At 47.0% G+C, this 23,814-nt stretch overlaps 1 protein-coding gene across 1 annotated transcript; it reads right to left on the reverse strand.

Moving 5' to 3' along the window:
- Nucleotides 1–18,253: 18,253 nt before the first annotated feature.
- On the reverse strand, nucleotides 18,254–23,814 carry LOC133099100 (uncharacterized). Its single transcript, XM_061202562.1, has 3 exons — nucleotides 23,779–23,814; nucleotides 22,553–23,450; nucleotides 18,254–18,906 (listed from the first exon to the last, which is right to left on the reverse strand). The coding sequence occupies exons 1-3, from the start codon at nucleotides 23,812–23,814 to the stop codon at nucleotides 18,845–18,847; spliced, it is 996 nt and encodes a 331-aa protein (XP_061058545.1). The 3' UTR covers nucleotides 18,254–18,844.

Raw genomic sequence — 23,814 nt, forward strand, 5'->3', positions numbered from 1 at the left:
TAGAGCAAAGAAAAATCTTCTAAGAGGCTAAATTCATGCTGCTATTATTGCTGTGAAATTGTATAAAGATTAGGATTCATGCCAGTTTTTTTTAATCTAAAATATCATGTGATTGCATTTTAAGGGTTTATATTTAGAAAATAATAAAGTTTTAAGAGCAACACATTTACCTATATGTGGAAATATGCTGTAAGGTTTTCTTTCGTTCCCCCAGAATTGATCAGAGAGATTGAATAAAGATCATGGTAGAAATCCTAAAATTATGGAAAAGGTCTGCAGAAATTCGGGCCTCTAGATGAAAAGTGCAGACCCACCTGGTATATAGTCACAATGTTAGGGAACCTGATAGGATACTTCCATTTAGCACACACACATCAAGAGCTCTGTGCAGGAATTTGCTCTTTGGTGAATATGCAGCACTAATATTTTTTCAACCACAGCCATCTTTTTGTCAGTAGGCAATCCATTGTCCCCTTGAGATAATACAAGCCCTGTAAGCTCTCACCGACAGCAGGGGGACTAGGAAGTGGAGCTGGTGTGACCCGGAGATACAGATGGCTTTAGGAACTGAGAGCCTAGAAGGGTGTGGCTGAAGGTGTCCAATTTTAACGTGTGGATTTGTCACGCACATTATTTACTCCTGAAACTAAGGTCTATTTTATAAATACTAAGCTTAATTCTTGAAGGCGGTTACTTTATTAAAGTGCTATGGGTTTAGAAATGTCAGGTAAATATTTTGAATACAGAATAATGACTCAAATTCCTGGTATAAGTGTGAAACACAAACTTTAGGTAAAATCTACAGTTGTTGCACTTAGTGTAGGTACAGCCTTAACTCTGGGTTCAGTTATTTGAAGGACTTTGCCAGTATCCTTCCCTTTCTCATATTGTGGGTAGGCGGCAGGTCACTGTGACCCGGTTACCTCAGCATGGTTCACCTTGTGTGTGACTTCACAGATTAACTGTTTTGACATGGAGCATTATGATGAGGAAGTGGAGCTGCCTTATGCATTAAACCCAGAATTTAATTCTGTTGGTATTTTCACAGCCATGTCTCCAGATTTTATCCTTTTTGGAAAAATTCTGATACCACAGCTTTGTTTGATTGAAATAAATATTCCCTGGATGTCTGGCCAGAGACTTTGCTAACAGCCCCGGAGATGCCATCTTCTTTCAGTAAATTTCATCTGAGCCTTATCACTTCCTGTAGTCAGTTTCCTTCTAAACATGCAAGTCCCTGGGGATGGTCCCAGGATAGGGCCTGCACATTTTTATAATGGCAAAGCATTTTTTAAAAGGGTCAGGTTGAAATATTCTAGGACTAATCCTGTAAAGAAGAGGGACCATTAATGTGAGTGGGGATAGAAGAAAAGGTTATTACCACATCTGAAGCAGCAATAGACATATACAGTGTAAATTTGAAATTTGCCCTTTAGTTTAAAAAAGGAGCCTGCAAAGTCCATATATCTGTTCCCAGCCCTGTCAGTCACCCATTCAATATGTTGGCAAAGTATCGTCTGAGCAGTGTGTGTAAGAAGTAATGAAGAAAGCAAAAGGATGTCAGAAAGTTAATTCCAAATGGTTAGAGGCATGTGATTTTTAGTACTGTGTGTTAACAGAAATGTCAGGAATGGTATATTTTAACTGTGTGCAAGCTAATGTCAGTGTGCACAGAGGGTCTTTTTTCCTTTCTCGATTAGTGCTGTTAGTGTTCAAAGAATAAAAATGGTTGTTTTACAGTTTAGATTCCAAGGTAGCAAAATCTGATTTTTCAACCATGACCTGCATGAGAGAAGCATCCTAGGAAGTCTTAGATCATACTTCTGAGTTCTTAACTTTAATTTATATAGTGTTTTTTTATGTTTTAATATTTTTGTGAACTGGTGTAAATTGTTAATGCATATAAGCTTGTGTATTTTTGTAAATAGTTTGTGATTTATTTCTTGACCCATATGTAAATATTTAGAGTCTCATTTCTTCAAAAGTTATTTGAAGCTGAGTTGTGGGTTTGGGGTTTTGTTTGTTTCTTTGTTTGTTTTGGATGGGGGTGGGGGGAGAGAAGGGATTTTGTACTCTGATAACCCAGATGGAGATACCTTGTGGTTTAAAGCAAATGTCCCACTGAAAGCAATTCAGATATCAACAAAATTATTTCAGGTTAAAACAGACTTCCTTGTGTATGTGTTTCCTTTTTAACCTAATATGAATTATAACAAAATAGATGGGGTAATTGGGGGTATTCAGACCAAAAGATTAGTGTTTGTATGACACAGACTATTATACCAAAAGGAATATTATTTTATTTGAGGGAAGGGACTTAATGTCTCCTGTTTTTATCTGTCACAGTACGCTGCCTGGCCGACTTTTCCCCAGGTCAGACAGTACCTTTAGAACTGCAGAAACCTTGACCTGCACCGGAGGGTCTGGGCAGACTTGCTGCACGTAGGGCTGCCCTCAGGCATCTGTGCACTGGGCTGCCGCCTGGCTCCCAAGCTTGCGGTTTCCAGGAGGCTGAATTGGCTTCTTAGGGTTCCCCAGAAGGGGGCTCTGAATAACAACCTTATTTCTAAAGATTCCCACACAGCATCTTGGACATCCTGTGTACTTTGCAGAGTGAAATGACCAGAAAAGAATCAACTCCTACACTCAGTCACCTGTGGCCAGGTGGTTTGTGGATAAAAATAAAGCATTCAAATGTGACAGCTGCTGCCAGTAACCCACCTGCCTGATGGGGGTCCAGACACCTTCCTGTGCCAACGTTCTCAAAAGAAATGCTTCATATCAACCAGGACTTTGTGAAGGAAAAGAAACAAAACAAAACACTTCAATATTAAGCTATTGGAATCCTAGTTTTCCTACTAGGAAAGATAAATTACAAATTATTCTTCATCCTAAAATATTAGGGCCTGTCCCTTTTTGCCAGTAAAAGGGAAGTTGCCTGTTTAGTACAGATGGCCCTGGCGTGCCAGCCATCTTTTCTATATCTGTGTACCACACTCCAGACCGGAAGCAAGATGTAACATCTGCTTTCAATAAACACTCCCAGCCTGAACATGTGTTCCCACGGAAACTGCTCAGATGGGATTAAAGACATGTATGACATTGCCACTGGATCTTCTACTTAATTTTCTGAAATTCTCGATACCAAGTATTTCATTACCAAATTTCCTTCATACTGATGAAAATATAGTACCTACCTCTTAAAAATGTATATTTATTTGTCATTGAGGAATCAATGATAAATACATTGGTGGTGGTTGGGATTTTAGTCATTCGTGGTCCTGTGGGAAAAGGCACACTTTAAAGTGATACTGACTCCCTATTACATTAAAACTTTGGGCACCTGCATCCACCTGAAATAAGACATTTTAGTTGCTATGTTTCTCACATAATTGAGAGTGTACCTCTTAAAAAGAAAATTGTGAGGTTTAATTTTTATTTTCAATATTTTAATTAAAATATTTCCAGAATATATTTCAAACCACAAACTTTGCTGTCAGTATACCTAACGATTCACCATTTACATCTATGGATCACTATACCACAAGATAGTGATACCATTGGGACACACTGAGATAAAAAGTTCGCTTCTATACCAAATGCGCTACCACCACTGTCCTATTATGTTCTTGCGGTTTTTGTTTTTTTTTTAATTTCCTATATCCTCCTTTTCTTTCTGCTGTCACTGCCTGCTGCTGTCTACGTGGTACCTGTAAAACTCCCTCTTCCTCTAAATAACCATTCAAAATAAATAAACTTGTCAAATAGGTGAGCAAAAAAAATTCTGAACTGGGACCCTGAAAGATTGGGACTTTGTGTCATCTGTTTTTCATTACTTGGAGCCTCTGATTCTTTTCTCCTAACAAGGTACTTGGGTAGCCGAGATTCAGAAGGTGAGATTATTATATAAGATGCTTAGAAGGGAGAATGAAACAAAAACTCTTAAGAGTTCTCCCTGCATTTGACATTTTGTGAGAAAGCTACATGATTAGACAGACTGGCATTTTCCATGTGAATAACTCCCCATAGAGGAATGCTGGCCCACAGAAGACATCCAGCTCCACCATGAACTCCGGTGGGAAGAGAGAAGGGAGTGCCAGGCACATACAGCTTCAGCTGTCATCAAGTCATTCAATTAGTGCCCTTTTTTTTTTCATTTCCTAAAAACATTTTGCAAAACACCCTGAGATTTCTCAGCCACTTGTTCATGTTTTAAACTGGGCAAGAAGTTCTCAAACTTTAGAATCCATATAAAGCACCTGGATAGCCAGTTCAACGTAAGATTCCTTGAGCAACCGCCGGACAGTCTGATTCAGTAGGTCTCGGACTGGACTCAGGAATCTACAATTTTAGCAACCACTGTGTGATTCTGGTACAGGTGGTTGAGAAATACTAGACAGCAGCTGTAGTAGGCTTCTCGCAGAGGGAATACCAGTTCCAGTTTATAGAGCTTCGCCACTTTTTCGCATTTGCACCTTGGCTCCCCGTCACTTTTGTGATGGCTAGAACAGAAGTTTATCATTAATTTCTCTGTCCCCGGTGATTACACATTAAGCCCAGATTCAATTATTTATAGCAATGACACATAGAAATTAGGTCTAACTGGGCTGACAAGCAATGTAGAAAACACTTTAACATTTTCTAAAACTGGTAAGATGCTTATGACTGTCCATACCATTAACTCCCATTATATACTTACATAGTCAAGTCCTGGGTGTGAGCCATTCAGGCTGGTTAGGAAGTGTAGTTCACGCGTATTGCTATTCAGACAGTCAACTCAAATACTGTATTCAGGGGAAACAAACAACTCTTAGAACCAAGTGATCTGCTTTCCTTTCGCACCAAAACTTTTACAAGAACTACGAGCACATAATTAGCTTGTTTGACTTTTTAGTTTCATGTATTTTATCAGTTGTGGGCAATGGTATAGAAATGTTTTTAACAGCCAATGGTGACACTATGCTTACTATATACAGTGCTAGTCACTGCTGTAAGCCTTGTACATCTGTTAACTCATTTGTTTCTCGTGGGTTTATAGATGAAGCCAAGGCACACAGAGGTTCAACTCTTCACCCACTGTCGTACAGCTGGTAAAGAGTGAGGGAGCTGAGATCCAGACCCAGGCACTCCTGACACGAGTTTAGGCTCTAATAAAAGCAGACTTTAAGGTTGGGTAATTGAATCCTGACTGCTACTAGTTTTAAAACCCTTAACTGAACTACTAAGTCCTTCTAAAACTATTTCTAAAACTCATACTAAGCCATGGCTTCCTCATCTCTAAAATGGGAATAATAATAATATTACCTACCCCTTGGGGTTGCTCTGAGGACTAAATTAGATAATAGATGTTCCTAAAGGGCTTAACAAGAGAGCAAGTACCCAATAAAAGTTATCCAGGCTTTGTATTGTGAGATGGTGCAAGACCGCACAGCAGTTAAGGGAAAGTTATGTTATGCTTATACAATTGTATCATTAAGAATTTAATCAGTTGGGTCAACTTTTCTGAAAAACTGGAAGGTTTCACATAGTTGACATATATCTTGCAGGAAGAGAATCTTGACCAGTAGAGATGCAAGATGTAATTTAGTGGTTAAAAGGAAACTCCAGAGTGAGACTTGGAGTGGGACTGGCAGTGGAGAAAGCCCTTGCTTTCTGAAGATCCTTGGCGGTTGTTTTGCGGACACCTTTACGTAGATCGCCCCGGTTACGACCACTGATGACGCTACGTCTGTCCTGTGCTACAGCAGGGTTCTCTCCGTCCCATTCCATTGACTCATAACTGCAGCTCAGGGAAGTGGTCTTATGACCCCAGGGAGCGGTGCCTTCTCTACTAACGGAGCAGCTGTCAGCAGGCCTGGCTTCATTGTGTGGCCCCAGCGGCTCGCAGGCTGGTTAAAGCACACGGTGGCCGGAACAGGAGCCGCGCTCAGACTTGCCGCAGAAGAATCACAGGGGAAAACAGACAGCGTGCTTTACACAAGAGTGGCTAGAGCGAGATGACTTTGTCTCTCCACTTTTGAAAAGGAAAACTTAGGGGCAGTTATAAGGGTCTTTCCGTTATTTTTAAACACACGACCATTTTTCTTGATTCAAGATCCAAGGAAGGAAAATGCTTATTCAGAGAAGAGAGTGTAGTGACTGAAGTGATGGCAACTATTGTGCTAACAATTTATTGGTCGATTACCATATACCAGGCTCTTCTAGGCATTTACATGTATTAATACTAACTCGGTCTTTCAACAGTTATGTGAAGTAGCTTTGTTACTTTTATGCCACTTGACAGATAAAGAGACTGAGGCCCAGAAAGTTTCAGTGATGTGCCCGAGCTCATTCCTCGGAGGTTTGGGGGATTCAGGCCCCAGCTCTCTGACTCGGAGGCTGCACTTTTATCACTTCTGTGCTGCCCGCCCAAAGGGGGTCTTCAGAGGTCACGAACACCCTAACCCTGGACCGGCCAAGACACCGGGCTGTGAACTTGCAGGGAACTCACCCCCGCCTCAGGCTCGCCTAGGCTGGTGCTGTGGTGACGTCACCACCTCTCAGTACCTTCGCACAAAAACGGTGTACTTTCTGCTCAAGCCAAGTCCGCCGCAGGTCGGGCGACTCTCCCGGGAACATCTGTGCGGCGTCCGGCTGCCCCCGTTGGGCCGCTTCATCTGAGACGCGTGTTCCTGGGGTGGCGGCTGGAGGGTCCTGGACGAGGAGCTGGAAGGCGGCCCCAAGGGGAGGCAGGGGCTCCCGCACACGGCCGGACCGGAGCTGGTCTCCAGGCCCCGCCGCCCGCAGGCCCCGCGAGGCCGCCGCGCGCCTGGAAGGAGGCGAGCCCGGAGCAGCGGGCAGCTCGGCGCTCTGCGCACCGCTCGGCTCTCAGCCCACCTACGACGGTGGCAAGAAGCTGGCCCTGCACCCACAAGGCTCCGGTCACTGGCTGGAGAAAAGCCTCTGGAGGTAAGGAGCCGGTGTACCTCGCTCAGTCCCGACACACGCAGGAAGGCTTGCGGTGCGGCGGGTGCTCTGTGAAGGCTGTTGGGGTCAAACAGCCCTCTGCCCACCCCTCTCCCGCTCCATCACTGCGGCCTCACGCAGCTCCTGGTTCTTCCCTAGACGGGCCGCGTCCCCTCGCCGCACCTGTGCACACACGTCCCTCCCCTGCACGCTCAGGTCCCCGCGTTCACCTGGCTTGCTCCCTCACTTTAAATCTTTGCCCAAGTGTCACCACCTTAGAAATGACCCCCCCCATCTAAAATAGCATCTCGTACTGCTCTCAACCCACTTCCTCCGCTTTCCTATGCTACACATGTACATCCGTGTCTCCTCGAGAATGCGCCCTCCGCGAGGACAAGGACTTTGTTCGCTATTATATTCTCACGCCGTAAACAGGGCCGTAGCGGAATATGTGCCTCAGTGCCTAGTGAACGAATGACCGACGGGTGCCCGTCCTCCATGGTAATGCAGTGCAACGTGTGAGCTCAGAACCCTTAGTCTGGACACTGGAATATAACCGGTTCTCTCTCCTCAGTGGCAAGAATGGACCCAACCTCACTTGTTTGCTTTGCTTTCATGTGTTACAAGCACGTTTGGACTAGTAGTGTTGCTTGATGGCCCCAAAAGGAAAGCAAGTTAGCTTAAGTTATTTCAAATTCAACTGCCAGAGTGACTAGATGCTGCCAGAATTCGTCAGAAAATCTTTTTTAAAGGAGGTCAGATTTGAAAATTGCTTGCAAGGTAGTGAAGGGGAGTTACTTGGAAGAGAGGAATGGAGATGTTCTAAGTGTCCGGGAAAGACTTCCCTCCCACTTTCACACTCATCCTACAAAGCATTTTAGAGTGTGGGCCTGAGAAGATGTAATCAACCCTTTTCCTCAAGGCCACAGCAACTTTGGAAAAGAAGGAAAAATCAAGGCTTGAATCATTTTCAACAAACATACAGAGTAACCTATTTACCAAGGGATGATAGCCTCCAGAAACATAAATGGGTTAGCCCCTGAGTGATCCACTTTCTCTAAGTTACAGGAGCTTAAAGGGGATAGAAAGTATAGGAAACCATCTCACTGATATTACTTGGACCCTACAGGTTAAAGTTGCTGGGCCCCTGGAACTCTCTGAAAGGAGCTGCCCTGGCTCTGGATTTCACTGTTGCCTGGCCCCTCCTGATGTAGGAACTACCCTTTTTCTTGGTGCTCCTCTCAATGCCACTTAGCAAGTGTTTTATACTGATTAATGGGGGGAAATGGTTCTCTTCCTACCAGAGTTTATGATGATTAGGGTGCCAAAGGCTATCTTAACTCTTAAATAAACCTAGAACACGTAGGAATAGCTTCTAGCCAAAAGCAGCCAATGTTGGACTCGAAAAAATTTTTGCTACCCTAATATGAGTATTCCAGGATAGTGTACGAATGTTGCCAAACCCAGATTCGTGTGCCTGATGCACAGTGAGGCCAAACAAACCGAAACATCAGTTTGGAGCAGAGAAAGGTTTTTTGCAGGACCAGGCAAGGAGAAAGGGTGGCTCGTGCTCAAAAAGCTCAAACTCCCCGATGGTTTTCAGGGAAGAGTTTTTATGGGCAAAATTTGTGGGGAGCTCTGCAGGGTGTATGACCTCCCTCTGACTGGTTGGTGGGGAGGTCACAGGGTGGTGATCCAGGAATCTCAATCATCAGCCTTCTGGTTGCAACCAGTCCGCTCGGTCTGAAGTTACGATCCTCCACCTGGGTGGAGGCCTTCGTTACTGTAGAAGAACTCAGAGATTGCTATATATTGTTCTGTATATCCCTTGAGGAGGAACCAGGACTCTGCCCCATCTCTGCACTATTGTTTCTTCACTGCCTTTCCTTTGTTTCTGCATTCCCTCACTCCTCTAATTAGTAACTGTTTGAATCTGCCCTTTGGAACTCAAGGAAGGTCTAGGAGGCTGAAAACCTTTTTCCTACAAACAAGAAACGGGACGCAGGAAGGCTTTTGCGCTCGGGAGGGCCCCACAGGTCCTGCTCGGTTTCACTAATACCATCACTTTCCTACTTTAAGGTAATTTCCTTGGTTTTCTGGTGTGATTACACCTCACAGAGATGGGCACCTTTTGTCCCCTATCTTAGAGAATGGGACGCTTGTCCAAAGACCTCCTTATTGTCCAGGAAGGTTCCTGATCATCTGCGCTGGCTTCTCCTCAGTTCTTCAGCCACGAGTTCCTCTCACCTGTCACCCACATCCCAGTGAAGGAGGGGAGGCTTGGGTGGGAGGAGGCGAGCATGAGAGTCACAGCCCACGTACACACAGGGCTCTCAGGGGAGAAGGAGGTAGGCTTGTTCTGATTGGCCCTAAATGGTGGAGGCAATCAGACATGAGAACCATGAGCAAGGATGCTGTAAGAGGGATGGGAATGTTGGATGGGTAATTAGAACAGGCCTGTGAAGACCCTCCGAGCCCTGAGGGTGTGTGGTGTTCCTGAAATCTTGACGATTGGTGGCTGATGCCACCTGGACGTCCTTTGGGAGCCGCCTGCTCTGCCACCCAGTGGTGCCCTGTTCTCTGCACCTGGAGAACCCTTCTCCCTCTCCCGCTGCGGGCCACTGCCCCTCCAAATAGCACTTGATGTTAAATCCCAGCTCTTCAGCCTGCTCGATATGATCCGGCTCCCTGACACCTCTCTCCCTCCCCCCTCCCATCACAGTCAGATGCTGCCTTTTCCTTATTCCTACATCCCAGGTCCGCCAGGAACGCCCTTCTTATGGGAGGCCGCTTCTCTTCACCGCGTTCTCACTCCATCGGAGAGCCTTCCTTGATGACCCAGTTCAAGGCCACTTGATCATCTCACCCTCTTAATTCTCTAAATAGCACTTATTATTCAGAAATGGTTTGTATTTATTGTCTACTAATTGTCTGCATCTCTTAACTAGTTTGTAAGCCCTACGAGCCGGGGACACACGGTACATATGCAAACAGGTTTGTTGAATGAACGAATGAATAAATAAATCATTTTAAGAAAGAAAGGGGTCATGGAAAGAAGAACTTCAGGAAACTGTTATTTTGCCCATGTTCAGCCCTGCGCGGAAGGGCTGCCTTTGTAACCACGGGCGTCTCCAGATGCCAAAACCTGATCTTCCTGCTGCCTGGAGAGCGGGGTTTTGAAGAAGCCGCCAGATGGCGCTGGTGACACGCTCGTTCCTCGCCAGCGTCCTGTGTGTGGACCAGGACGGCTGGGGCTCCCCGATGCTCCGTAGGCTGCTTTCTCTCTCCTCTCTTCTCATCCACTACCACAAGTCCGGGCACTTCAAGGGCACGGCACGGCCGCAGAGGCTGGGAGCTGATGTGAGGAGCCAGTACTGAAAGCAGGGGGGTAAGATTGGAGCTGTGACACACAGCACTGGGACAAAAACGCCATCCGCCCAAGAACGCTAGTGAGGGGTTGCTTTCATTAGGAGACTCCGTGATTTCTAAGGATTATTTCATGGTTTTCAATTCTCGAATACTGTTTATTGCTATTTTTAGGAAATGGCATAAACATTTAGAGACTAGCTTCTCCATTTTCACATGCTAAGTCCAGACAGGGCTTCTGAGCCCCAGCAAAGTTTCCAAACTCTGATGTGGACACACATCAGAATTCCCTGCAGAGCTTTTTTATTTTTAATTTTATTTATTTATTTATGTTTTTGCAGAGCTTTTTTAGAATATAGATTTCTATGCGCCACTAAATGAATTGTCTCTTTGATGGCCAGAGAACTTGTTTTTTAAATTAATTAATTAAAAAAAAATTCTTATTGGAGTATAGTTGATTTACAATGTTGTGTTAGTTTCAGGTATATAGCAAAGTGAATCAGCTATATGTATATATACATATATACACATATACATATATCCACAGAACTTGTATTTTTAAAAGGAACTCCTCAGAAGAATCCGTGTCATCCGTGATTTAGATGCCATCGTTCCCAGAGCGGAGCCATCCCCTCCCCCAGGCTCCGTTCTAGAACCAGGTGGCTCTGCCCACCACTCCCCTGCTTGTCCAGGGCTCACCTGGCACCAGAGCAGTGTCACAAGTTATGTTTCACGGTCGTCACTGTAAATGAGAGTCTCCCCAGCCCACAAAGACCACATGGTCCCAAGGTTTGCAAAATAATGGATTAAATAGGTTTGTTTGGTTTTTTGACTGCAGAATTTCTTGGAGCTCCACATGGCACGTGTACATGAAAACCTCTGAGAAGGAGTATTTGGTGTTGGATTGTAGAGCGTTTGTTCACCGAATATTTCTTCTGAACACTTTTTAGGAAACATGTCTGGTTGCATATGGTCTGGACTGGGTGTCAGGAGTTTTTGGTTTTGGCCACAGCTGCTTTATTAATAATAATGTGACCACCTTATTTATCCCCACCTGATTCCACACCAGATTTGAGGGAACAGGCCATGGGACTTTGCCAAGTTACTCCATCTCTTGAAGCCACCACTGCCTTGTCTGTAAAATGGGGAGAGTGACCGCAGACAGGACAGCCTCAGAAGCAGTGCGGGACAAATGAAGCCCCTCATCATCTGCGAAAGCGCTCTGGAGAGAGTGAAGTACCAGACAAGTAAGAGGCGGCTGTGCGTCTAGCAGAACGTGAGCCTTAGTCCAATAGCTCCAAAGAGTGGAATGTTTTCAGGCTGGCATATACATTTATAACCATTATCATAATAGCTGTCATCTGTAACAACTTTTCTACACAGTAAGTCCCCTACATACGAACAAGTTCCGTTCTGAGAGCGCGTTCGTAAGTCCAATTTGTTTGTAAGTCCAACAAAGTTAACATAGGTACCCAACTGACACAATAGGCTATATAGTACTATACTGTAATAGGTTTATAATACTTTTCATGTAAATAATACATTAAAAAAACACAAAAATAAAGAAAACATTTTTAATCTTACAGTACAGTACCTTGAAAAGTACAGTAGTACAGTACAACGGCTGGCATCCAGGGGCTGGCCTCGAGTGAAGAGGCAAGAAGAGTTACCGACTGGAGGAGGGAGAGGAGGTGGGAGATGGTAGAGCTGAAGGATCGTCAGCAATAGGAGACGGAGGGCAAGCTGCAATTTCACTCACGCCTGACGTTGATGGCACAGGTTCTGGTTTCTTGCTGGATTCAATTCTATCTACACTCTTGAAAAAATGATCCAGTGACGTCTGGGGAAAAAGTAGTTCTTTTTTCTCATCATAGATGACACGGTAGCACTGAATTGCATTCTGAACGGCTGCTGCAACCTTCATGTACCGTTCGGGTCCTGTGCCTCAAAAACTAACAGTGCCTCCTCAAATAAAGAAAACCCCCCTTGCCATTTCCTGTATTGTGAATCTCTTCGGTTCTTTAGTTACTTCTTCCTCTTGTCTCTCTTCATCCTTCCTCTGGGCCTCCAATTCCTGGCGCTTCTTAACAGTACCAGCTATATCACTGCTGCTGTTTACGCTTGCTTCAGGACACCCTGGGCTTGAAATAAAGATACTGTACTCTATACAGTACTGTATAGTAAAGTACACAAAAGCACAACCACTTTCAGAGGATGCACACATGTGACAATGTAGGCCAGATACTTGAACTAACTTAAGTGATTGGACACGCAAATGCACGTTTGCAGCTTTGAAAGTTCGCAATTTGAAGGTTTGTATGTAGGGGACTTACTGTAATGAAAATCATTCACATAATTAGTTTTGAAAGTCAAACAGGATCACAAACCTTATAATAAAACATCAGTTCCCACTCACTTTCCAATTTCTACTGCCCAGAGCAAACTTTTTCAATTCTTGTAGGTGTGTCTCTGGTATTTTTTTTTTAATTAAAAAAAATTTTTTGGCTGCACCACGAGGTATGTGGGATTTTAGTTCCCCAACCAGGGATTGAACCCACACCCCCTGCAATGGAAGCTCAAAGTCTTAACCACTGGACTGCCAGGGAAGTCCCAATCTTCTGGTATTGACCACCTAATTTTTAAAGAACAAAGTCTTAATTTTAATCTAGTCAGATACATCAATGTTTTCATTTAGGGTCAGTGAATTTTATGTCCTATTAAAAAGTCATTCCCTACCATAAGGTCACAAATTTAGAAATTTTATTGTTTTACCTTTTATCCTGTGACTCAAATCTAGCTAGAATTGATTTTTCCATATAATGTGAGATGGGGTCAGCTTAGTATTTTTTTTTCTATATGGATATAATTGTCTAACACCAATTATTGAAAAATATTTCCTTTTCCCAAAGCTCATCAATGCCATATTTTTTATAAATCAAATGTTGGATATTCATTTAGATTCACTCATATTTATCATTTCCATTGCTCATACCTTACTGTATCTTTGAACTTCTATGTGGGATCATTTCTTTCTGCATGAATAACATTTACTATTTCCTTTAGTGTGGGTCTGATGTTAATTACTTCTTAGTTTTTGCTTATTTGAAAATGTTTCTATTTCACCTTCATTCTTGAAGGACATTTTCATGGATATAGGCTGGCTATTATTTTCTTTCCATTGTCTGCTGATTTCCATTATTTTTTATGAAGAAGTCAGCTGTTAAGTCTAATTGTTACTCCTTTGAAGGTATTGTTTTTTCACCCCTCAGTCTGCATTTAAGATCTTCTCTTTGTCTTTTTTATTTATTTTTAGTATTTTTACAATAGTGTGCTTAGATATGGAGATGATGATGATGATGTGTGTGTGTATTTATACAAATACATGTAATATATTTTTTAATGTAATTTGCTTAGGGGTATAGAACTTTTTAAATCTATGGCTTAATATTTTTCAGCATGTTTGCAAAGTTCTCAGCCATTATATCTCTAAATATCATTTCTGCCTCGTTTTCACTCTCCTCTCCTGGGATTCCACATATGTGTATGTTAGACTGTTTCACTATATTTTCTCTGTCTCCTACTCTCCTGTTTTCCATTGTTTTGTCTCTTCATGCTTTATGCTGGATATTTTCTTTTCACCAGTTCATAATTCAGATTTTTAGCTTTTCAGAGTAATCTATTATTTAATACATCACCGAGTTTTAAAAATCGACATTTGTATTTCTCAGTTCTGGAATATCCTTTTTTCCTTTAATAGTTCTACTTCTCTGCCAAAATTCTTGATATTGTCTTTTGTCATCTTGAACACATATGCATAGATATTTTAAAGTCTATGTCCGATAAGTGCTATTTCTGTAGTCCCTGTTAAGTCTGTTTCTATTGTCTATTTTTTCTCTTAGCTTGTTTTCTTTTCTTCTTGTGCACTAGTTATTTCTTATCATGGGCTGAACATTCTTTTCAAAAAATTGTTTGCTAAAATAATTTGAGGACTAGAATAATATCACCTTCCTCCAGAAAGGATTTATGCTTGCTTCTGCTATACATCTACGGATGCCAACACTTGGAGCTACCTAATCCAGTACCAGACATGGAGAGAGCTTGAAGCTGATTTGCAGTCTCCTTGAGAACAATCTGGTTCTGTTCAGTTTGCTCCTAGGGTGCAGACTTTCCCAACCCAAAAGGAACTGGGTTCATCAGGCCACTCCCCTATATATTGGCTCATCCCTATGTTGGTGAGCTCCACACTGCAACTCAGGTGCATTAAGCCCTGCAATGTGCCACATGCAATATGCAATGTGCCCTTCAGCCAACTCCTCTAGAACCAACCCATACTCCGAAAGGGGAAGTGGTCCCAACTACTGGGCTTACCTCTCTGGGCTTCTGCTCTCTCTCCTAGATCTTCTCCCAATAATTCATCATGATCTTGTTAGCTTACTATCAAGAGCTAACAGTGCCTTTGAGAGCAGTTTTTAAAAGATTTTTATCTACCTCATATTTGTCCTCAGTCAGAAGTTTGTTCTAAATTACTGAATCTCCATTACCAAGAGCAGAAGTCCTCTTGGTACTTTCAGCACAGGGCCTCTGGCCACCAGCATTTATGCTTTAACATTTCGTATCAGACATTTCCAGTAGGCAGGGGTTGTATTTGAGAATATACTTGATGGAAAGAGAGAGAGAGGAGCATTCAGTATGGTGGTTCAAGAGTTTGGGGTAACTCTGAACCACAATCAACCTTCAGCTACAGCCCTTTGGTTCAGAGATTGGCTCAAGTAAGAAATTTTGTTCTTTTCTTTAAAAAAAAAAAAAGGTTCTTAATACCATGGATTCCATAGGGTCCTTTCGAAATGAATCATGTCTATATGGATACATTTCTCTTGAAGTTATAAAAATGTATTTAAAATATCTTCTAAAAGAGAAATAAATACCAAGCCCTGAAACATATTTTAGATTTAGATTTTCCAACTCAGGCTATTTGGAAAATAACTGAAAAATATTTGTGTGACTAAAAGAAGCTCTTCCAAGCTCCCCTTCATTACCTGACTTGTTCATTAAAAATGCATCAATGGATTTTCACTGCTTTCCTGTGCTAGGCTCTGAATATTAAGAGTATGTACTACTTTGCCTCAGAGAATTTATAATCTAGCTAAAACCAGAGAGGTGAAAACCATCTAAAGTAATAAATATGCATAGGGTCATGTAATGAAATGTACATATATTATAGAGCCTAACAGCAAGAGAGAACATTTATGAGTTATTCCGCCTCACTGATTATTTATCATAACTCTCATGGCAGTTCCTAGTTACTGACTACCTTGGGCTTCCTCTAAGAAAATCAAAAGTAACTGGGTCATCTAAGCAGCTTCTATTTATTAATAGTCACTAGGACCTATGAACTAAAAGTGGTATAAAATGATAGACAAAGGAACAGGCGCAGGAGATAGACTACCTGGGTGTGAATTTTTATGTGGGTGTCTTAGTTGGGTGACCTTGGTTAAGTCACCCCAGCCCTCTGCTTACTTTTCTATAAAATAAGGATGAGCGTACCTAGTTTATAACATGCTTGTGCAGAACGAATGAGTTGAGATCAATAATGCACTGAAAACCAATTCTGGGGCATGGTAAGACTCTCAGTGTAAGTTCTTATTTTTCTTAATGTGTAATCATGGTTAAACATTTACTTGGGGGAATTGAGGTGTAAATAGGAAAATACTTTGTGAATTATTAGCAACAACATACACATAAAGAAGGAAAGGGGAAAATCCATTCTGTTCCCAGCCAAGAGACGTTTAAACCAATAGCCTTCCTGCCTCCACTCACATGTGAGGTGTAGAAAAGCAGTTTCCACTTTGTCCTTCCAAAATATCTCTTTGATTTTTCTTACACTCATGCCTGAAAGAACTGGCTGGTGGCATTTCTTACTGAAGGCAATTTTACTGAAAGCATTTTTACTTTGTGCGCAGCCTTAATGAAGAGGGTTCACTTAAGTCCGCATCCCCTGAACTCTCACTGGTGATATGGCTGTTCTCCCACCCAACTCAATTCTCTCCTCCTGCCCCACCTGCAACATTTAACTCTGGTGCTTGCATTCATCTCATTAAATTTATTAAATAGCCCGGGATAAATACTTAAATAGAATTGTTATTTACTAATCACTACCTACGCAAACATGCCGTCTTGTTAAAATTTAAATTGATCTAAAATGGACATTAAACTCTTATTTTTAACTTCATCCCACTGGCTTCATGGACTATCATGTCTATGTTCTTTTAATTAGGGTAACATTTTTGCCTTGACTCAGCATATGGATAATTTAGCAGTGGTTACATTCTTGTTTATTAAAACACTTTGTATTCAAATTAAAAAAAATAAAATGGACATTAAAAAAGTTACTTTCCCTAATTTTAAGCCCCATTCATCAGGCAACTTTTCTTCTGCCTCGCCCTTTGATGTTGACAGTCCTAAACATTTTGTCCTCAGGCTTTTTCTTTGCTCTCACATTCTTCCTGAGAAATCACATTTGCGCCAAGGATTTCCTTCCCCGTCTCTCTGTATCTTTTGTTCAGAATTTCCTCCTGAGTCCAAACTTCCGTCCAACCTCCCCCTGGACTGCTCCCCTCGGGGTAACCCCAGGCTCCTCAAACTCAGCATATCTAAAGCAACTAAGAATTTTCCTCCGCAAATTACATTTCCTTTGAACCCCCCTAATTATCCTTTATTGACTCGATCACTCAAGTTGGAAACTCCAGAGCTGACCTCCTCAAGTAGCTGCAGCCCCGCCGCTGGTGCTCAGTTCAGACCTTCATCATTCCTCACCTGGAGTATTACGATAATCACTTGTCTGGCCTCCAGTTTTTAAAATATGTCCCACAAAGTGCAACCAAAGTGATCAATCTTATTACGTCATCCCTTGGCTTAGGTTCTTGAATGAACCTCTCGATCAATGGTGCCATTGTTTTCAAAGTAAAGTGTGCTTGAGAATTACCCAGGCGTCTTGTGACTACGTGGGGTCCTGGATCCACCACAAAGATTCAGAGTCAGTAGACCTGGGAACGGGGCTCAAGAATAACACTGTTAGCGAACATGTCAGGCTGCTCTGTACAGGTGGTCTCGGTGGCATTCTGAGAAGCGCTACTCTGCAGGACAGTCCCGACCCCTCGGAATGGCACGAGTGCGTGTTACTTTCTGGCATGGACTCACCTCTCTAACCTCATCCATGTCTATTCTCCCATTCATGTCCTAAAACCCAGCGTTCAAGGTCAAGCCCAGGATGGCATTAGGCCTGAGTTAAAGGCCTGCTGTTCACTCATTCTCACTTTGCAGATGTAACAAGACGAGCACCACCTCCAAGCTGTAATAGGCAAAAATGAGAAAAGTACCATATTGCCAATAGCTCAGACTATGCTAATACCTTGCAGTCACGGTTCTCTTATAAAAATGGAAACGCTGAACACTCCTGAGCAGAGGATGAAGGGAAGGAAGCCAGACGCCTCGCCCATCAACAGTGTCCAAGTCTAGAAAGTCGCCCTCAACTCACGCGCCCAACTGGTGAGCTTGGCCGGCCTGTGTCTGGCAGCGATCTGAGAGCGACGACGGTCGCCGAAGTCTGTCCGAGGGGACAGCCTTAGAAAGGTGTGCTTCTTGCCTGGGAGCACAAAGTTTAAGAGATGTACCACACATGGCTACGATCGTTAAGCCACAGTAGCGGCTCCCTAGTGAGACGTAGCTAAGTAGAACTTCTCCTGCCTTGCTTTGGAAGGGTGTCAGAGGAGGTCGGGAAGCCTGGGTGGAGGGCAGAGGTTCTCTCCCTGACACCTGTGGCTCCCAGGTTGCTGGAGAAGCGATGGAAGCAGAGCCCCTCATGGACAGAGGCCCACACTCCTTGCCATCACAGACTCTTCGCGATACTAGAGAGAAAACATATTTAGGCAAAAACCATTCTCTGCAACATTATAACTTTTGATTCAGGAATGAGACAGGGAAATGCAAATTACATCTCTCAGAGAATGTAAATGAATTTTTAAGAAGCAAATGAGAGTGTTTCTCAGGGTAAGATGTCTCATCCGGTTTAATTAAGAGCCCCAGGATTTCTATCCAGTGAGCGTTCATCACATCAGCTTTCCCTTCTCTGTAATAAAAACACAGTCAGTGAGAAATCCCCTCAAGACGGGGAATAAAGAGCTCCCAAATATAAGCATCTTTCCAAGAATTTGGAGGTAGAAAAAGGAGTTGTATGTCTGAAGGTTGGAAACATGTATCGGGGATAAAAATTAATATTCTGCCTGTGATAATATCTTTAGTGGGTAGTGCTTCATTCAGAATCAGATGTGTCTCCCTTCCAGATAGGAGCCGGCATTCACGGGGTAACTATAAAGTACATTCAAGCTGGTCCAAAATTAGGATCCACACAACGGCCAGCTCCACTTCCGGCGAAAGCTGCCCTTTCACCTTCTGCTATCCTCCCATCCATCCCTCGTTTTACCTGGGGTCTGAGTTGCATCTCTTGGTCGGGCCTGGTAATTAGGATGAGATGAGGTCACGGTGAAGCCAGGGCTGGGTGACAGCTGCTGAGCACGGCCCGCGTGGGTGGGAACCGGTCTGCAAGGTGAACACGGTGCGGTCAGTTTCCCGAGGCTGAGTGGACACCCCCTGCCTGCTCTTCATGTGCCTTCATGGACCTTGAGAGAGGCCTGTTGTAAGCTGAGGAGGAGGCATGGAGCAGTGCTAGAATCAGCTTTCTGGAGAAACCCCCGATTTCCCGGCACACGGGAGAACCATCTGCACATGGAAACCCGGCCCCGCCGCGGGCTGACTTCCCAGCTCCTGGCTGGGCAGCGACCTTGTCCCTGCTCACCCGGCCGTTGCCTCTTGACCTCTGGCACTGGTTGCAAATGGGGGGCTGGCGTGCCTGGGTCACCCCCCCAAGGCCAGCGTGCCAAGAACAGGCGAGGGCCCAGCCCATCCGCCAAGGGCCCACGGGCATCTCCAGGGAGGCTCCGGACTCGCTTCCGGGGAGCTAAGCCCTGGGTCACCTTCCTCTCTGGCCTTGGCCCGTTTAGAAAGGCCAGACCTGCACCCCTAGTCAGCTGGGGAACAGTGTGCAGGAGACCACTTTCACAGGACCTCCAAATTCTAGGAAGGAGAGGAGGGGTGCGGAGCAGGCAGTGAAGAAGGTTGGATGCCTTATATTATATCATTTCTCTATCTATGTATCTCTATCTCTATGTCTAACTGTTGCCACCATTATTGTACTCTTACTTTGTGCCATCTTATCAAATCCTCACAACCATTATGTGAGGAAGATATAATCATTACCATCTGCAGGTGAGGCCTAAGAAGTTAAGTTCCTCCATACCAGTGGTTCTCAAACCTTTGCTAACATCAGATTCACCTGAAGGGCTCGTGACAGCACAGAACGCAGAGTTTCTGATTCAGCAGGTGGGAAATGGGGCCCGAGAAGTTGCGTTTCCAACCAGTTCCCAGGTGGTACTGCTGCTGTAGGTCCGGGGCCCACACGGTGAGACGCAGAGGTGCCCACAGCCTGTGGGGACACAGACAGTGGCCGGCCACCTGAACTGTGAGATGTGCCGTGGCAGCAGGGCCGTGGCAGGGCCTCGGAAGGCCTGGGAGGGACGCAGGGCTCTTGTTTACACAGCTTCTGGGCAGGGGCGCGGGCCTTGCCACATGACAGTCGAGGTAAACGGCACCTCCTCCTCCTCCCATCCCTATTTTTGGAGCAAAACTACTCCAGGTGTATCAGCATGGGTTCCATCCCCACATGTAATTTGTACAGGAAAGTTTGATATAAAATAGTAGTAACTCTTTACAGGAGATTAGCTACGAAGAAGGAATAAAGCAGCTCTGAAGACCATCCTAAGGCTGAGTGAGGTAGATGATTGCAAGGGGGCCTCCTCGCCACCCCGAGCCTAGAATTCCAACTTTGTTTGGAGCAGGTGAGGCGGAAGCCTGCTGGACGGTGAGAAGCTGACTGGCATGCCCTGGGCCCCAGCTGGGCCACAGGTGGCAGACCGTGGTTGGAGAGCGAGGAAACGCAGGTGTGGACCGGCAAGCTGTGAGCGCCCCACTGGGTTAGCAGGAGACCAAGGAGGGTGGGCGGGGGATCACGGGCCAAGGCTGGCCAACCCTCCTGGGGAGCCAGCAGGCCGGGGACCCAGGTGGGGACTGGGAACGACGCTTGCTGGAAGGTGAGCACCATGGCGTATTCAGCTCCCACACGTCTGGCAGCCCTGGGTAAGCAGGAAGGAAGCACAGACTCGGGAGAGAGGCCCCTTCCTTCTGCGATGTCCGGCCAGTGCCCTGTGCAAGCTTAACCTCATGCCGGCTGGCGAAGAAGAAATATTTACAGGGCCCGGTTTCGTTATCACAGAGTAAGGCACCGAAGGGTGCAGTTGGAGCGGAGACTCAATAAATTGATAACTGCACGCACCAGCGATCCACTTAGACTACAATGTGAATGGCCTTTTGGAATTGAGAAGGCACGGCAGCCCTGAGAGGCATTCACCCCAGTTGGCAGGTGGTTAGGAAAGTCGTCCTTGAAATACTTTCTATTCTGTCTCGGAGAACCCATGGAAATTGGCCAGAGGAAGGAGAGGAAAGGCATAGTATGAAGGCACAGAAAACGGAGAAGATGATGGACTTTCCTAAGAAGCCAATCAGGAGAGAGAACTGCAGATACTGAGGTTTCATCTTCTCAAGCGTAAGTCCCATTGCAGAGAACACCACCTCCTGGGGCCAAAGTGGATGAGAGAAAGCTGTTGCCTCTTGTCATCCTCACTCCTCTCGGACTCCCGCCCTTCCCCGCGGCCATCCTCCCGCTGGCCACCCCACTCCGCTCTCCTAGCTCAGCCCCCTTACACTCCCGAGCCCCGTTCCTTCACATCCCTCCCAGGAGTTTATGAGTCCCCAGGATGTGATCCGGGGGCCTCACTGGAGGTGATTCTTTGCCCCCGCGTCCCTGCTCTCTTGCTTTGGCTCATAGTGGGTGAACCTTCTAATGCTGCTGGTGCCACAACCCGCGCAGGCCAAGGGCCCTTCCGCCACAGCCAGTGTCCCTGAGGAGGCCTGCTGTCCGGGGCCAGGTCCCCCAAGGTCACTTCTGCCTGAGACGGGTGTGCTAATTCCACCTCAGTGAAGGGGGCCCGAGGCCGCCTGTCCTCCCTGCCCTGGGAGCGGGGACAGAGCAGAGGCTGGTCACCTCTCCCCTCCAACACCAGCTCAGGGTCTTGACCGAAACTTAGCCCTTGAGTCCTCCAAGGAGTGGGTTCCCATCCAGGAGCCCCTGAGGTTCACTGTGATAACAGGCCAGGGGTGGCAAATGGGTTTCATCTCATATTTAGCCCCCAGATGTTCGAGAGTAGCTGCCCAGGACACCTTACTGAGGACCCTCTAGGCAGGTCCAGAACCGGGAGGGAAGAGGGCGGTGATGCATTCCCACGACCCATGGAAGCGTCACCCTTGAAACTCGACTTGGGCAGCCCCCTGCCTCTGAGCTGTGCGCCGTCTGAGCCCCACGAGCACAGCTGGGACCGCGTCTGCTCTTAGTTACCTCACTTCTCCAACAGGAGATGGAAAGGGAATAAAGCTTGCTTTGACGTGAAAACTGGTTTTTACGCCACGTGTGAGCTGCAAGCACCAGCCAGCTGGGGGTAGGAACACCCACTTCTTCAGAAGAAGCGGCTGTCTTTTCATCGCATGGAGGCGTCACGTTTCTGGAAAGGGCACCCAGGTGTTCTGAGCCATCTTTCTCCTAAATTAAGATGGGTTGCAGCAGGAACTCCTAGAGAACCAGACAGGTCCGGACAGGAAAGCAAATCCCTTAAGCTGGGTCTAGAGGTGGAGGTGGCCCCTGAGGAGCGCGTGCCACTGTCCTCCTGCACCTGACGCGGGGCAAGACGCTAGGAGGGAGGCGGGACGGTGGACATGAACTCCCGAGACCCTGGCTCCCAGAGGCTGCAAGGCAGGGAGGGAGGCGCGGCCCCAGCTCGGCTCTTTGCCCTTCAGATCACGCGGGCCAGTCGGGCGCTCGGCGCCGCTCCAGGAGCAGGGCAGCCGCTTCGCCCCAAGGAGGGGCCGCGGGCGTGGCCACGGGCCTGGAAGCAGCTCTTCCGAGGGTGAATGTCTCATGGCTGCCGAGCTGGGGTCCCCCCAGAACGGCGGGGAGAGGGGGCCTCGTGGGCAGAGCGTGGCCTGCGGGCGTGGCCGTGGCCGTGGGCGCGGTTCTCACCTTCTCCTCCGCGGCTCACTGGGCAGCTCCCTCTGCGTCTGGCTGTTGCTTGATCGCGCTGGGAAGGAACTTGCTCAGGTCGCAGGAAGGATGCTGGGAGCCGGTCCACGCAGGCACTCCGCACGGTCGTCACCAAATCGGCTGCGAGGACAGACTGGTCCGACTCGGGCTGGGGCTGGGGCCGGGGCACGAGGCGCTGCCCGTCCGTCCTCTTCGGCCCAGGGCCTGACCCCGCTGCTCTCAGCCTCCGGCCGGAGCGCGCACCCCCCGCCGCTTCCGTCCGGCGCCGTCGGCTGGCTCTGTGCTCAGCGCCCGCGGGCAGAGCCGCCTCGTCCGGAGGGCCCCGGGGGCGCCGGCTCCGCACCAGGCTCTTCCCGGGGAGGACGGGCCGCGCGCCCCGACGGGAGGACACGGGCCGGGGCGCGGGAGGCGCGGGGGCCGTGGTCCGGAGAAGCGGAGCGGGCGGCGCGGGCGGCGGGAGGGCGGAGGGGCTGGGCCGCGTCCCGGCCTCACCCGCGGGGCCCGCATCCTCGCTCCTCTCCGGGCCCCGCCGGCTCTCGGGCGTAGTTTTAGCCGCGGTGTCAGGGACGAGGGCCTCGCTGGGAGTCCTCTCCTCAGGGCCGTGTCCCGGCAGCGGGGAGCAGTGCGGCCGCCGCCCCCTCTCCACGCCCGCGCGGCGGCGACCCCGAGAATGGCCGCTTCCGGGGACGGTCCCCCGCGGAGGGCGCGCCCGCCCGGCCCGCAGAGGCGCACGGCGGCGGGAGGGGGTCGTCCTCCCGCAGCTCGGGTTGGCTGGCTGCGTCCCGCACACAGGCCTGGGCTCCGGCCCTGCCGCGTCAGGTAACCTTTCCCTCGCCCCGACCCCAGCTCCAGAGACTGCGCCGTCCCCCGGGCTCCCCTGTCACTCACATCCCTCAGTCGTCGTGTTGGAAGGTGCCGTCTGTTTCCCGCTGGGACTCCGCGGGGCCAGGCCCTCTTAGTGTGGACTCTGAAGCCAGACCGTTGGCATCAAAATCGTGTCTCCACCCTCCCAGCTGGGACTCTGGGCCCCACCTATCACTTCTCTAAGCCTCACTTTCCCCACCTGTGAAATGGGCACAAAAATTGTCATTTCCGTCTCCTCCATCTCCTCTCCCCTTGCCCCTCTTCCTCCCTCCCCCCTCCTCCCCCTCCTTCCCCACCTTCCCCTCCTTCCCCTCCTCCTCCTCCTGAACTTCCCCCCTCACCTCCAGCTCCCAGAGGCTGGGTCCACAGCTCTCCAT

Source organism: Eubalaena glacialis, chromosome 10 (genome assembly GCF_028564815.1).
Source record: "Eubalaena glacialis isolate mEubGla1 chromosome 10, mEubGla1.1.hap2.+ XY, whole genome shotgun sequence".
In the NCBI taxonomy this organism is placed as follows: Eukaryota; Metazoa; Chordata; class Mammalia; order Artiodactyla; family Balaenidae; genus Eubalaena; species Eubalaena glacialis.